At 37.8% G+C, this 15307-nt stretch overlaps 2 protein-coding genes across 3 annotated transcripts; both read right to left on the reverse strand.

The window, feature by feature from the left end:
- Positions 1-22: 22 nt before the first annotated feature.
- cyp20a1 (cytochrome P450, family 20, subfamily A, polypeptide 1) lies at positions 23-5479 on the reverse strand. Its single transcript, XM_028011608.1, has 13 exons — positions 5286-5479; positions 4772-4821; positions 4329-4495; positions 4111-4256; positions 3870-4037; positions 3717-3795; positions 2915-3027; positions 2762-2816; positions 2541-2661; positions 2332-2443; positions 2188-2252; positions 979-1068; positions 23-894 (listed from the first exon to the last, which is right to left on the reverse strand). The coding sequence occupies exons 1-13, from the start codon at positions 5355-5357 to the stop codon at positions 741-743; spliced, it is 1392 nt and encodes a 463-aa protein (XP_027867409.1). The 5' UTR covers positions 5358-5479; the 3' UTR covers positions 23-740.
- Positions 5480-5969: 490 nt separating this feature from the next.
- On the reverse strand, positions 5970-15133 carry LOC114140463 (transmembrane protein 237B-like). Of its 2 annotated transcripts, XM_028010343.1 has the most exons (14): positions 14949-15133; positions 13377-13412; positions 10024-10055; positions 9923-9936; positions 9776-9844; positions 9570-9698; positions 9400-9493; positions 9158-9315; positions 7824-7956; positions 7545-7736; positions 6696-6769; positions 6521-6608; positions 6313-6434; positions 5970-6231 (listed from the first exon to the last, which is right to left on the reverse strand). In XM_028010343.1, exons 1-14 carry the CDS (start codon positions 14967-14969, stop codon positions 6167-6169), a joined length of 1227 nt encoding a protein of 408 aa, XP_027866144.1. In that variant the 5' UTR covers positions 14970-15133; the 3' UTR covers positions 5970-6166. The 2 variants fall into 2 exon arrangements, with proteins under 2 accessions (XP_027866144.1, XP_027866143.1); XM_028010342.1 differs by having other exon boundaries at positions 6521-6769.
- Between the last annotated feature and the right edge of the window lie 174 nt (positions 15134-15307).

Raw genomic sequence — 15307 nt, forward strand, 5'->3', positions numbered from 1 at the left:
TAAAAGACTACAACAAAAACAATATTTTCTGTTCAAATTTATTAAACAAGAGGCCTTAAAAAGTGAAATGAAAATATCCAAATGTTGTACGGCTCTAATATTTGGCCTAAGGCAGCAATAAAAATTAAGATTACCAATATTATAAACATCTGCCAAAAATAAATCATGTTTCAAAAAAATTTCACATAGTTTCTACTGATTAAAAAAAATTCTTTTGTATTAATTTTGACAAAATTAAATAGTTACAAAATAGGACAACTGTGGAAAGTCATATTTCTACGACTAAAAAAAAAAAAAGACATAAAATAAAAAATAAAAAAAACAACAAAGAAAAAAAATGTGGCTCATTTTGTGGATCCAGAAAAAGGAAGAGCTGAAGGGGTAAAGTTATTTGTCTTCTCCACAGATGATTTACATAATCGTTAATAAAGATATACTTTCTTGCTCAAGAACAGATGGACCAAATTTTGGAAAGCCACTAGATGGCAGTGTTTGTTACAGTGTGCTCCTTTAAAAATAAAACTTCATAGCTCTTGCCTTCAGAGCTTGCCCATTTATGAAGTAGAAATTTATTTGGCTACAGGTTAGAAAAGTCCTGAAAGTCTCTGGTCCTTACAACAGTTTCAATTAAGAGCTTCATTTTAAACCACAGCTGTAATACTTTGCTGGTAAATTCTCACTTAAATTGATTGTTTTCTAAGAGCATGATGCTTTAGTTGCTGGGCTCTTGTAGACTATTTTCAGCTTTTTCTACTGCTGACGGTGATCCAAGTTTCATCCTTGGGTGTGGACACCAGCTCAGATTTGACTTCTGCCACTTGATCTTTCAGCTGGTGAAGCTTCAGCTGTCGCACCAACGTGCTGAGTAGGACTGTAGCTACAGTGTAAGCAAACCTACCAAAAAAAACAAAAACAATTTAGCCAACTATTAAACCACAATCTTCTGACAAAAACTTAGTCATAGAAACGTGAAACTACCTGAGTTCCGGACACGTTTGGTTCCCTGAGAAGCCGAGTAGGCAGAAACTCTTCCTCGCAGGCTCTTCCTCAAATCGATCTGGATCAAACCTGATAAATATAGAATAATGTTTAATTTGTGCAATTTTATCTCCAATAGTGAAGCTAATTTGTAGATACAGCCAATGGAATAAACCAAGTACCCTTGGAGCAAACAGCTTATAGAACCACCTCTGAAAAAGAAGTTGCCAGAGTAAGACTCCTTGTGGCACACCTTGGGCAATGTCTAAACATTGGTGCCCACAGAAAATTTGCTCATCAAATAGTCAGAAAAATTTAAGTATACCCCATGAACTCTCAGTAGTTGTCTCTTTTTTGCCATATTGCCTTTGCTTGTTGAGGATTACACACCTTCCTTTTTCTGCGACGCTGCGTTTCAATCACCATGAATCTTCTTCAACCACTACCGTAGATTTGCTGGATTTACCTTCCAGTTGTTGACCCAGTTAGGAACAAACTTCTAAATGGAACCGTTCCCAAAAGATTTCCGCTTAGGACTCTTCTCCGCTGTAAAATTATAACCTTTAAATAATCCCTGAATTTTTAACAAATTGACAAGCATCAAGAGTTGCTCTCTCTAAGGTCATTACTGGTGTCTTTCTGCCTTGTGTAAGCACACACACACACACACACACACACACACACACACACACACACACACACACACACACACACACACACACACACACACACACACACACACGTGTACTCCAGGCCAATAATAACTGTGTTTCCGTTGGCCATACAATTGTGCAAATTGGAATTGCAAAAGTAAATTGGCTTAATGGAAACACACCAATTTGGTGGAAAATAAATAAATAAATAAAATTCAATAAAAAGTTTCTTATCACATGATCAACAACCGGATGTTAGTGATGGCAGAAAAGACAAAGAAGACGACAGGAAGCGGTAGGACGATGATGTTTTTTTTAACGACTTATCGCATGAGCAAACTTATTCACATGTGATTTTAACTGCGTTTCTTATTTACTGGAAATGCCGCAGTTGTGAAAGTGCGGCGACACTAGCTGAGTACGCAACGTTTTAGTAGTAAAAGTAAAGACTCCTGCTTTTACAGAGGTGGTCACTTAGATGCAGCAAAGTTGTACTCAGTTTTTCCATATTAAGAATCAGAGATATTTGAGTTCTTCCATTAACTACAGGTTGAACCTGTAGGGGGCGCTCCATGTGTCTGCATCCTGAAGGACTACTCCCAGGGCGTAGATTACCAAAGTCTGAAAGTGAATACATGAAACGTTTCTGTTACTTCCTCCTATTGTGGCCACAAGCTGGACACCTAAAGAAAGTTGATACCTCTTTAGGGATCACATGCTGATCCACTTTGCCCTCCACTTCCTGAAGTCGAGCAGCTACGGGGGTCAGCTTGGCGGTCCTTACTGTCTCATTGAGAACCTGCTGGCAGTATCTTCCCAAAGAGAGACAAGATTAAACTCAGCAGCTGTTTTTCTTAAGCAGCCTACATATGAAGGATGATACTAAAACTGGAACGGGACGGGTCTCACCTGAGCTGAGGAATCTTGTCTAGGGAAACCGGATCAGAACCCAAAACGTCCTGTAACTCCTGGTAGAGTTTGTCTTGGACTTCTTTGGACGTGGACAGGAAGTGAAGCGCCCAGATGCACACTGCCGAAACAAAACAGCATTTTTCCTTTCGGAAACTTTTTTATGGGGCAAAGCAGTCATTTCTGCTACGAGTTAACTGTCAGGATAATTTCTCACTTACAGTTAGCAGTGATGACGCATCCAGCCAGAGTGAAGACCATGCAATCCTCCATGACCTAAAACACCGAAATACAAAAAAAATTATAATTTCATGAGGTTCTCCATCAGTTTAAGTTTTTTGGGGTTTTTTTTTTTAAGCTAACAAAGATTCCACCTGTCGTTCTGTGAGACTGGACTGAAGAAGAGCATCCACAAACGCCGTCTGTTTCCTCTGGGCCTTCCTCTCCTTCACCACTGACAGAAGCATGGATTCCATCTCTGACAAAGCTGATCAAAGGTTTTCAAAAAAAAAAAATCATTTATGGTTAAAACAAAAAGAAAAAGATCCAAAACAATAACAATAAAACGTAAAATCCTGCGTACAAAGAAAAAATTAACAGATCCAATCTTGCGTCTAAATCGTCCTCCTGGTTTTGAAGATGAGTAAAGGATGTACATAGCTGTAGTTCCCAACTCTGCCACTAGATGTCTCCAAACCTCTCTTATGTGCATGGATTGACAATAAAGTGAATGAAATTCTCCGTGTTGAATTTAGATTCAAACCCATCAAAAACTAGACGATGATTACATTTTGATATGTTTTCTTTTTTTTTTTTTACATAAACTCTCATTTTAGCAGAATACAGCTCCCGAAATGCAACAACTATAAACGACATGTTGCTGTTTTGGCTATTTGTTCAATTTTTTGTGTGAATTTTATCAACAATGCAAGACTGAAAAAACGTCACTTCCTACTCAGTGTGTTTTAATTAATTTTTCTGTTCGAGTTTACAAGAATGTGGGTGAAGCAGCAGAATAATAAAGGGATAAATAAGCCAATCAGGAAGCCCCAAACTTATAGAGAATTCAAAGCTGTTTTCTTCCTAATTTTTGCACAAGGAGTCAATCAAAAGTTTTGTCAAAACAGCATCACAGACTGAAAGTAGATCACAACAAAGTTCAATGATTGAACTCACCCTTCTCATAATGAACTTTCCTACTGGAGCTCTTCTCCATGGAGCCGTCCATGTAGCCCTTCCCAATTTCAGACCAGATCTGGCAGAATCAGAACAAACACTTTATTCATTTTGATTAAAAGAAAAAAAAGAAAAAATTGAAATGATTCTCACCGCGTCGTGGTTCTTGCGGAAGGAGATGATTTCGGCGTCATCTTTGAAGCGCTCGCCCAGACCCAGCTGGGTGACGGTCTTCAGGGCCAGACCCAGCAGGTGGGCACACAGCGGGGTGTGCTGAGCCTCCGGGAATGACTTCCACTTTCCCACAAGTTCCTCCGCCACCTAGACAAAACTTCCTGGTCAGCGGGTCTCCTTTGATTTGAGGTGAGCCTCATTTAAAGTGATCCGGACGAACCTTGAGCACGACTGGGAAGTTGTTCTTCAGGCTGTTATTGATGGCACCTTCATATAATTTCTTTCTAACCACTGACTCGTTGGGCCCACCTCCCATCCCCGGGGGGTATCCGAGCAGCGACTTCAACATGGTCTCAAAGGAGTCGGCTGAAAATCAGAAAAATGGGAAGAGTTTAGGTATTCACATGGACAAAAGACACTTGAGTGTGACGTCCTTACTGGTGTGATTGGGGTTGATGTGCTGCTTGAGCTGGTTCACAGAACCCAGGCTGACCACCGGCCGCCCGCCGAACCAGAAGGACGCCACGGATCCAAACTCCTGATGCAGGTTAACAAGGAACTCGTGCAGACTGCCTTGGTTGATGATGTCCTGCAAGTTTCCATCCCTACAGAATGGAAAGAAGAAGCAAAACAACATCAAAGACAGAACATTTTTCTGTTTATGCAGCTGCCTTCAGAATCGTCAACTCTACAAATAAGTAAACATATATTTACATGCACCGTTTCATACAGTTGTCCATGACTTACTGTGTCATATGATTATGTAGAAAATTAGCAAAAAGGAAAAGACAAAAACCTACTTTTCAACTTGTAAAAATATGCATAGTCTGATAAGAACAGAACAGCAATTACTAATATGTACCAAACTAAATATAACTTACTTCTCATCTGTGGGGTACAGACCAGGGACACCAGAGGCCCTTCTGGACGACTGAAAACATGTTTAGAAGAACCAAGTGAACATATCATGGCGATTTCCATTTGAATGTTGTTCATTTTAAGCCTATTATTTTCCGTCTAAGGGAGTCCAAGCTCTTTAAGACAAACAATTTATCATGCAAACAGATATTTGTGCTTCCTAAAAATCGGCTAACAAATTATACACTTTTCAAGTTTTAAAATGTTCATATCTACGCGTGTTTCACCTTTTTGGCGCAAACCATAACTCAGAAAACTGTGGCTTTATGCACTAAATTTGTAGCGAGTTGAATAAAATGAATGCCGATTATGAGGAAACATTACACAACGTCTGGATTTGTAAAACTGTTACACATCAGCCATTGCAATTTGCACAGATCTGTAGTTGTTTTAAAATCGAGTGTTTTGTGTTTGCAGTCTGCCCTAAGGATAGCAGCCTGCTAAATGCTAACTAATTTTAACTAATCTGGGGCTTACCGGGTACAAATAGAGAACAGCTCCGACCAAAATGATGACAAACGTGACAGCGAAGATGGCAAAGTCCAACATGGCCGCGCTGTTACCTTTTATTCGTTTATGTTTTTAAGTTTGGGTCCAAATGTTGCCAGTTACCACGTCAACGTTGCACATCTGTGTGCGACTACACCGCCTAGCCACAGCAAGAAGACCAAAGTAATCGAGTGCCTGTATGGGTTTATAGAAGTTTACGGATTTTTTTTTTTTTTTTTTTTTTATCTTGACATTTGAATAAAATTTTTCAAATTAACTTTTTACTAATAATACTTTTGTCTTAATGAAAACAATCGAAAACTCATAACACGTTTATTTGTACAAATTAAAATATTTCAACTTAAAAACTTGTTTTAATATCTTGATCTTGATATGAGTATTTGATCCCTATATGATGGAGTATTAGGGCCACACAAATAAAATAAAAATAACTAGAATGAAATCATAATATTACGAAAATAAAGTCGTAATATACTTGACCTACCCACCTCAGTTTATATTTGTAAGACAAAATAAATCTTTAAATATTGTAATTTTAGTCTGTTTTCAGATTTGTTTCTTATAATGAGTAAATAAATAATAATAATAATTTAGAAAACATGTTATTACTTGTTTTTATTTCAATGATCCCAGAAAATGCATCTGGACACCTGCTGTTCAGTGGATTTTATTTCATAAATATTTTATCAGACATAAAGAAGAGCCATCGTTGGATTACTTTAAACTCTATATTTTAAGAGACAAACACATTTAAAAAATACAACAAAAAATCATCTCTAATACAATCACAGATGTAAACAATGTTGCAGTAAGAACAGATTAACAGTTGCTCCTTTTTTCTTTTTTTTTCAGCCAGTAATTTCTGGTTTGTCCTCCGGCCTTGCCGGCTCAACCTCCATCGCCCTCAGATAACCTAAAGAAAACAGAAAACACGACATGATCTGTGATTTCGCTGGAATTCAAACAGTTTGCCAACGTTGTCTTTCTTTCTCACCCTCGGTGTAGTCTGTCTCCGGCCTGGTGGCGATAAAGATCCACGCCAAGCCCACCAGCAGAGCCACCACCAGGTTGATGGTCACCCACGGGTGGAGGATCTGGTGCTCCGACCCTTGAGGCCTGCAGCAGGAACAGAGGAAACCGGGGAATGTAATCCTGGCCTTTACGTTTGCTCCGTAATGTCAGGATTATCTGAGTCGTCGCACCATATCGTTGTGTTGGAGGACGCGTAGAGGTTGATCCGATCGCTGGTCATCTGCTGACTCAGAGAAAGAATCAATGCAGAGAAATACACTGTGTGGGAAAAAACAAAACAGAGTGTGGGATTAAAGCAAACAGAAACAACAAGGATCAATAATCTCTGAATGGACGTGGATTTACAGAACGAAGCCAGAGCCACTGGATCCAGAGTGATGATCTGCCGCAGAGCCACCGGACCTTTAGCCAGGTTCACCCTGACAACAGAAAAGCAAAAACAAAAAATAAATCATTCATTTTCAGGAGTATGTTCATATTTTGGTGTACATCGGACCCATCTGGACAGATTGTTCCTAATCTGATCAAAACATGTGGTTCTAGTTAAAGTGTCACTGGAATTTCTTTAACTGGTTCATGCTTGTACGACGGCGTATCAGGACAGTTGTAGACAGAAGAAAAGGAGGAGTGAATTTCTGCCAAAAAAAAACATAAATCAGAAATTTTGAGATCAATCTCAGAAATGTTCTAGCAAAAACAAAGACAACTATGAGTTCAAAAAGTCAGGCGTGCTGTAAAAAAAAAAAAAAAAAAAACGCAGAAATTTTGAGGTTAATCTCAGAGATTTCCTAGAAAGAAAACGTGGAAATTTCAAAAGTCGAAAAGTTTCAACTTTTGAGAGAAATTTTCCCAAAAAACGTTCATTTGCAAAGTGCTGTTCCATTTGTTCTCTCTCTAGTCTTTGTTCTTAAAACTTCAGAAAACTAAGAAAGGTAATAAAAAAAAAGAAAAAACATGTTTCATGAGATATGACCGTAAAGTGAAGTTGGCTCTTTTTCAAATAAAAAGATAAGATTTTCAAATATTTCATTTTTTTCTCCTCTACAAAAAAGAAACATTGCTTCATTTTTCACAGTAAGAGGTATGTCTTTGGAATAAAAGCCCTTTTATGATAAAAGATGTTTTCTTAAGTGACTCATCTGACTTTTTGTAACGTGTAGACTCTTATTTTGAAAGGGATTCCTCCTGGTTCACCTGTCGAAGGAGGCGACGGTGCAGATGGCCAGCAGCATGTAGAGCAGGGACTGTGAGGGGTAGGCCAGGCCGTGGTACTGCTCCAGCAGGTTGCGCAGAGCGGTGAGGTGCTGCCCGGCCAGCATGTAGACCACCACCACGTTCCACACGGCATAGCCGGCCAGGAAGCCGTGACAGAACAGACCGAACACCCTAAATAAATAATAGAACGGAGGAGAAACATTGAGGAGGATGCAGGAGAGGTGAAGGCTGAGTTCTCAGGGTTTCCCCCCGCCTGACCGGAAGCCTTCGTGCACTCGGACGGAAACGTCTCTGGTGGTCCAGAGCGGCGGCATATGCTGCAGCTCGGCCGCGCCGTCCATCTGCTCGCCCGTCGTCCTCCAGTCGGAACGCTCGGCGGCCTGGAACCGCTCTGCGTATCAACACGACAATAGCAAGAAGAAAATAAAGAAAGGAAAAAAAACAAACTCAAAGTCATCGACCTTTCCACAGAGACATCTCTGATTTGACCTGGCGAGGTGCGCCTTCATTCACGACTTGGTGTCTAGCGATTTTGGTCGGAAGCTGAAGATTTTCAATTCGTTTCGGGAAAAAAAATAAAAATAAAAAATGACTGAATCTATTTTTTTCCCACTTCCTGTCCTAGTGTACACACAGGATTGGGCCAGGCTGAGAGTTTTTTTTATTAGGACTAAAACTGCTGCAAGGATAAAGTCATAATATTAGCAGAATAAAGACGCCATGTTGCCAGAAAGTTGCATAATTACTTTGTATTGTTATGACTTTATTGTCATATAATTATGAGTTTATACAATAATTTAAACTTTATTCACGTATTTTAAAAACTTTTTTCTTGCATTATTACGACTTTATTCTCATAACATGATTTTTTGTCATCCGACTTTATTCTCATGTTATTATGACTCCAATCTGATATTATGACTGTATTTTCAGATTATTATGACTTTTTCCTTGAATTATTGCAGCTCTACTCTCACTTTATTACTTACTTTGTTCTCACAATACGACTTCTTGTCGTCCCATTTTATTCTCATATTATTATGACTTTGTTTTCACATTATCACAACTTTTTTCTCTCATGGGTATGACTTTGTTCTCCTTAATACGACTTTTTGTCAGGCGACTTTATTCTCATGTTATTGTGACTTTTTTCCCGCATTCCTACGACTTTTTTCTGTTTTTATGATGACTTCGTTGTCGTATTCTTTCACCTTAATGTCGTACGACTTTATCCTCAGAATGGCATCGTTCTATTCATGTAATAGAATGTCTGTAATTCATTTTTTTCCCCCTGAGCCTGGTCCTAGTATTTGTGAGGGAGACAAAAAAACATTAAATTTTCATTATATTTGTACATAAATTCAGGCAGTGAGGAGTTAAAAACAAAAAAACAAGCTTATTCCACTCATAATAAACTTCCATTATTGTAGATTTAATGGAGTATCTTACATTTTTAGTTATATATTGTTTCTAAAACATAATTTATTATGATGTCATTAACTGCTAGTTTTATTTGATTCTTCATATAGCCTGTAATTCAAGTGTAAAGTTCATTACTTTACTATAGATAACCATCGGTGTGATGAACTCACTGGTTCTCTCTACAAACAGCTTCCCGACCGGCTGGCTCTGACCCTGCGGCGCTGAGAACAGGGCCTGCTGGGGGATCGGCGAACAGCTGTCGTTGATGATGTCGTCCTCTTCGACGCAAAACTCGTCGGGAAGCGGCGACTCTGCAACCTTCGACCTCCTGAACACGAGAAACACCTTTTTTTGTTGTCGTTGTCGTCTTACCTCTAGTTTTGTTATTTTTCTTTGTTGGTTTTTTTTGTACTTTTTCTTTTTGGTTTTCTTCACCACTTCTTCCCCGTCGGTGGTCTGATCTCCTGTGTCTCCGTTGACCAGGTCGGCTTGGTTGTCTTCCAGATCTGAATTCGAGACGGATAAGCTTTAAACCGCGACCGTACTTTTGAACAACATAAAAGCAAAGCGGCGTGGTTTCACCTGTGGACATGGCTTTCTTCTTCTTCCGTTTCCTCTGCGTCGGAGCATCTGTTGTGGCTCCCAGTGTCAGGTGATCTCCGACCTCGGACGCCCTCCGGCTGCCGAGCCCTCCCATCTCCATTTCCTGATCTGAAGAAACATAATTATTCAAAGAACGCTGGTTTTTTGGGGGGAGGAGGTTCCGGTTTTTAACCTCAACTCCTTACCGTCCACATCTCCTTCTCCGTTTGCGTCTTTTCTTGGCTTCTTCTTTTTCCGTTTCGGGGCTGGAAAATCTGTTAACGGTTTTCCATTTGAATTTAGAAACAGAAATAAATCAACAATGTGGCTTCTGAAAAAAAAATTGAACCCACCTGCTGTGTCTTGGCTTGTATGAAACAACGACAAAAAAAAGAGTTTTCTTATTATTCTCATTTTCAACAAAGAAGTTGTTAAAGAGGAAAGGTTTTCCTACCTGGACATGGTGGGAAGAGCTCGCTGCCCTCGCTATGGAGACAAAAAAGCAAGCATGAAAATAATTATCTCTAATTATTTAGTCATTTTTTGCCAATGTCATATGAGTACATAATCAAACAAAGAGTGGGCCTTAAAGAGATAGTTCAGATTTTTGGATCTATCTCCAAAAACACTTATCCAAGTCTTTAAGAAAAAAAAAAGATATCTCCACCACATTTATTGTTTACTATTATGCAAAAAAAAAAAAAAAAAATCATTATTTTAAAAAAGAAAAAAAAAACATTCATGTGTTTTCATACACGTGAACCTGCACAAATCTGCCTCTGGGCGTTGTTACAACATGCCAAACCCATAGGGGGCAGTGTAGCGCAAAAACTAAAACCTAATTCAGCCAATCAAATTGCTTCAAAATTACCACAGCTTATTGTTAGGAATTAGACATTGTTCCAGGAGGTGCAGATAGGTAGATAAGTTGAAGTCCTTTTAAAACAAAATGGCGTATTAGAATATAAAGTAAAAATAAAAAAAAACACAAGACAATGCTAATTGGGAAATGTGTCAAAGCAAAGATATAGATATTTTTGGCTCAGACCGTAATGCCCAAATCTCTGTTTTCACAAAGGAAGTTTTCTCAAATCTCCACTTTGGTCGAAGTTTTTATAAATAATAGTTTTTAGTGACATGAAGCAGAGTTTTTGTCGGGATGAAAGTTATTAGTTTTCCCCAAATATCTGGCTGTATTTAGATTAGATCCAAGTTGGATTGGTAAATTATTGTGTAGCTCTGTAGGTTTTATGGTACATAAGTATGAACAGGTACCTGCATAGAAACAAAAAATGACCACAAAATACATTAGTGGATGGATGTGGATGGATGTTTGAGCCTATATATGTAATTTTGACCTTGTGGAATAGAGAAAACGCACAAACTTAAACCTGTTGACTCAGTTTTTTTTTATTATTTCAAACAACATTGAAGCTATATATTCATCCCACCCAGATAATTTTGTTGAGTATATGTAGGCTACTGACTAGTATTGTTAGGGGGCTAAGGACTGATCTTTGAGGTACACCACAACCGAGTTATTGAAGTAATTAACTAAAAGCAATAGAATGGCTCGAAACAACCTTCATATGAAAGAGAAATTAAAAGTTGTAACTCATATTAATTATGTACAGCTCTCACAAACACGACTTGTTGATTTGTTTGACATTTGCTGTTGCTAGACACTGAAGAAGTTCTCTCGAAGAGCAAAAAAGGCCTTAAAAGAACAAATCAAGATGCAACATTTCTGGGGTGACTTACTTCCGGTCTCGTGGGAACTATCTCTAGGAAGTCGGATTTCAAAAACAGGGCTAACACAATACAAATTAAAGTTCTAAATGTTTCAAAACACACACTTTTTTAGCAGTTTTGCCAAAACTACAGAATATTTCATAATGAATAGCTTACCTTTTAAAGAGTTTCGCACGTTTTTCGCAAACTTATAAGTCACTGTTTCTGTCAAATAGTACTTTTGAAACTATACCAAACTGTCCAGGCCATTAGTCCTACTTGTACCAGTACTTTGTCTCCCCCACCCCACCAAAAAAGTATTTAAACCACAATAACTTTGTGTTCTTATAATAATAATTAAAAAAAAACCCTGATCCAAATAAGAAACTCTTACTCTTACTAAACGGAGCAACCACATGATAAGTAGTTTGTTTATTCCCGGACATTTACGTAACATCTGAGCAGGTGTGGGTTTTAACACTCGTCTAGCAGAACTTCTTGGACCAAGCTAAGCCTGAAACAAACGGCTGAGATAGCAAAAACCTTACCGTGGTTTTTCTGGCCATTTCGGTCAAGAATGCAACTCAGAGCGAAGCGAATCCTGACAGATAAATCCTGAGCTAAATCTGCCAAGACGGAGGATTAGTTGGGAGCAGAGGTCAGACGATTTAAACCCTTTACAAAAGACTTGGAGCATCATAAGAGTGGCTGTTTGTGATGGTCGAGACGCGAGCTTCGGTGGGATTTGTTTTGCTTTTGTTGACGCCGTTGTAGCGCTTTGCTGTTCGGGAAACAGCCACTTATAAACCTTCTCGAGTTTTTGCAGCATTTATTCATTATTTTTGCTTTGTTCTACGTCAATAAATGCACGCTCTTTAAAGCTACGTTCGCAGCTTTCCGCACTTTATTCTGGTGGTGAACATGCAAATTGTGACGTGGTGATTAATTATCAAGCGCTAAACCTGTCATGACCCAACAAATAGTTTTTAAAAACATTTTTGGTTTAACAAATTAAATGAGATCTGACAGAGATCTGTAATTATATGGATGTGTCAATAATTCATTAAATACAGAATTTTATATCAACATCTTCAACTAATACTTGATATCAATATGTATATATAGAATTACTGATATATTTATCCATTTAAGATTTTCTGCACTGGGGTCTGCCATGGAATAAAACTCAGTGGGGGGTCCTCAATAGTCCCCAGCATCTGATTGGATAACCTGCACAGTCTTAGCTCCTCCCACTGCCCTTCATGGGTACAATTAGTTCAAATAAAAGTTAAAGTAGTGAGGTAAAGCAACATAGGACTACAAAATGTTTCAATTATTAATGGTAATGCCAAAACAATTATGCATTCTTTACATCTATATGATAAATGTACATTTTATTGTTTATATGTATTTAAAATATTACTAAAAGAGAAAAATTATGTACATTTCTTATTTGTGTATTTCTAAGTGTATTTAAATGATCACACAAATACATATTTATTCACTAAATTGCAAAAAAAAAAAAAAAACCCAACTTGGTAATTGGTACACAATAAAAAAATGTAACCCAAAAATAAAATGAATTCTTTTTTTTTTTTTTTTTACTTTTAATTTGCTAGATAACAGCAACAAAGACAAAAAATCTGAGCTTTTTTTTTTTAACTTCCAAATTAAACGATGCATTTAAACTCTTTTTTTTTTTTTTTTTTTTTTGTCCACATAGTTTAAAATGAAAATCGACTGAAATAAAGAACCTCTGAACTCTACCAGACCTCCAACATCCTGCCTTAATAGACACTGTCAGAACCTTTTAAAAGAAATGCAACAGAAGGATAAATAAATAAATAAAAACTAAATTAAATTTCTCCTATTATTACTAGTTAAATTGTATCTAAAGGTCCAATTATAAAACGATTAAATTTAAAGTTTTATAGACTTTATTGAACTCTACAGAACCATAGCCTTAGAGCTAGCCCCTTGTATTATCCCACTTCACCACCCTGTACTTAAATCAGCTCTGACTTTCTACAGACAGTAATAATAATGGAATCCTAATAAATAAGTGAGTTCACTTACCTTAGGAAGAGGCGGCAGCTCCCTGAACCTTATACTCTGCAAAGTAACAGAAAAAACACAAGAAGTTATAGGATTTTCTTTTTTTAAAAACAGCAAAAAAGAAAATGGATGGCGGGTGTGCCTGGATACAAGTATGAAACAAGCATAAAATGTATCATTTTATTCTGTTGATGTGGGAACATTGCAATAAACAATGGAGGGAAGAGGGAGATGCGCATTTTGTTGGTAGAAAAACAGGAACTATTTTGAGTTTCTGTCGCCAAGTCCGATTATTATAAGCGGCTGTGGGCTTCTTTTTTTTTTTATTTTTAAAGTTGGTAGCAAATTTAATGAGTGGCGGGTTGCGCGTTTTGGGCTCGTTTTTGAACGTGAAGTTGGTCATTTGGGCTTGGAAATAAGCAGACAGAAACCCCAGAATGTGTCTGACCTCCAGTTAGTTTTAGTCAGGCTCTGCCTGCCCATCATTTCCCGGATGATCCGTCCCGCTGAGTCTTTGTTAATGTCAAGGTAATATATTACCTCTGGATTACGTCGAGCTCCAATTAGTCTCCATTGGGAACATGGAGACTAATATGAACAGAGCAATAAACGTGAAAACAGCCACGAATGAACGAGTCCGTAAAGTTGTGCAACTAAACGCCATTATAATTATTAATATTAAGATAAGAGTCACAAATCTATGCAGCAGCCATCTGAACTGTGGAGCCGCAGGAGGAGCTCTGCGCTCTGACACCAAACGCAGGGCCGTAACGCAGAACCTGGAGGCTGGAGGGGGCCGGGGGTTAAAATCCTTCTTAGAGTTTTCCAGACAATAGTGGAAAACACAAAAACATGCACAAATTACTAACGTTTTTTTTTTTTTTTTGTACTGTAACCATTAAAAAAGTCTCCCCTTCAGTCCAACCTTATAAGTGGAGGCACATTGTTGATGTTACCATTATAAAATAGCTTACAATTAAGTTTTGGCAAAAGATCAATGTAATTTTCACAGCGTTGTTGTTAGCAACTGCTGAAAGTAACTAAAAAAGTTATTTTTAATGTAACTTAGTTACTTTCCTAATCAAGTAGTCAGTAATCTAACTGAGTTACTTTTTCAAGGAGTAATCAGTGATCCGATTAAAGTTACTTTTTCAAAGTAACTATTCTAAGTTCCTGTATATTCCCACCAAGATAAAGCTATTTACATGTACGTTGTTTTTCACAGCTGCCTGGGAACCAATCCGTTTCCCATGCTGTGGATCTTTTATCCCTTTAGTATAAAACTCATGTGTTTCTCTGCCTGGCAGATCTTTCCATCCAGACCCGCTTCATTACTGATTGTCCTACAAACTCTCTGTATTGTGCACAATTTATGAATAAACCCGATTGAGTGATTTCACCTGACAGTGCTTGGAAATAGGGTTTTTTTTTTCCACAACAATGTTGAATAAAATGATACATTTTACCAAATGTATCATTTTATTTTGAATAAAACGTATCACTTCATTCTGTATCTTACAGACATTGAGATGTGAGAACATTTCGACTTAAAAGAACCGTTATTCATCTTGTACATAGATTATTAGTACTTACTTTACCGTCTCCTCCGTCCATTCTCGGTCTTTTCACCTAAAACCTTTCAGCGAAATTAATTCCTGGTCACATTCTCATCAATATAAGCGGAACTTTTTCAACACCAAGACAGTTAAAACTCGAGTTGACGCCGTTTTGTTTACCGTCACTGAGCTACCTTACTTAACCGGATGTTACGAAGTGCCAGGAAGTAGTACGTCCGATTTCAAAATAAAAGCACACATTCAAAAAGTTAAAACTGGAAACGCGCAACAAAGTGTCCCATTTCTGCACGGATATAAATATACTTTAATCAGTCACAAAAGTATTCACATATTTAACTCTTTTACTCAGGTTGCAGTTATATAACATTTTACTGT

This window comes from Xiphophorus couchianus, chromosome 24 (assembly GCF_001444195.1).
Source record: "Xiphophorus couchianus chromosome 24, X_couchianus-1.0, whole genome shotgun sequence".
Classification (NCBI taxonomy): Eukaryota; Metazoa; Chordata; class Actinopteri; order Cyprinodontiformes; family Poeciliidae; genus Xiphophorus; species Xiphophorus couchianus.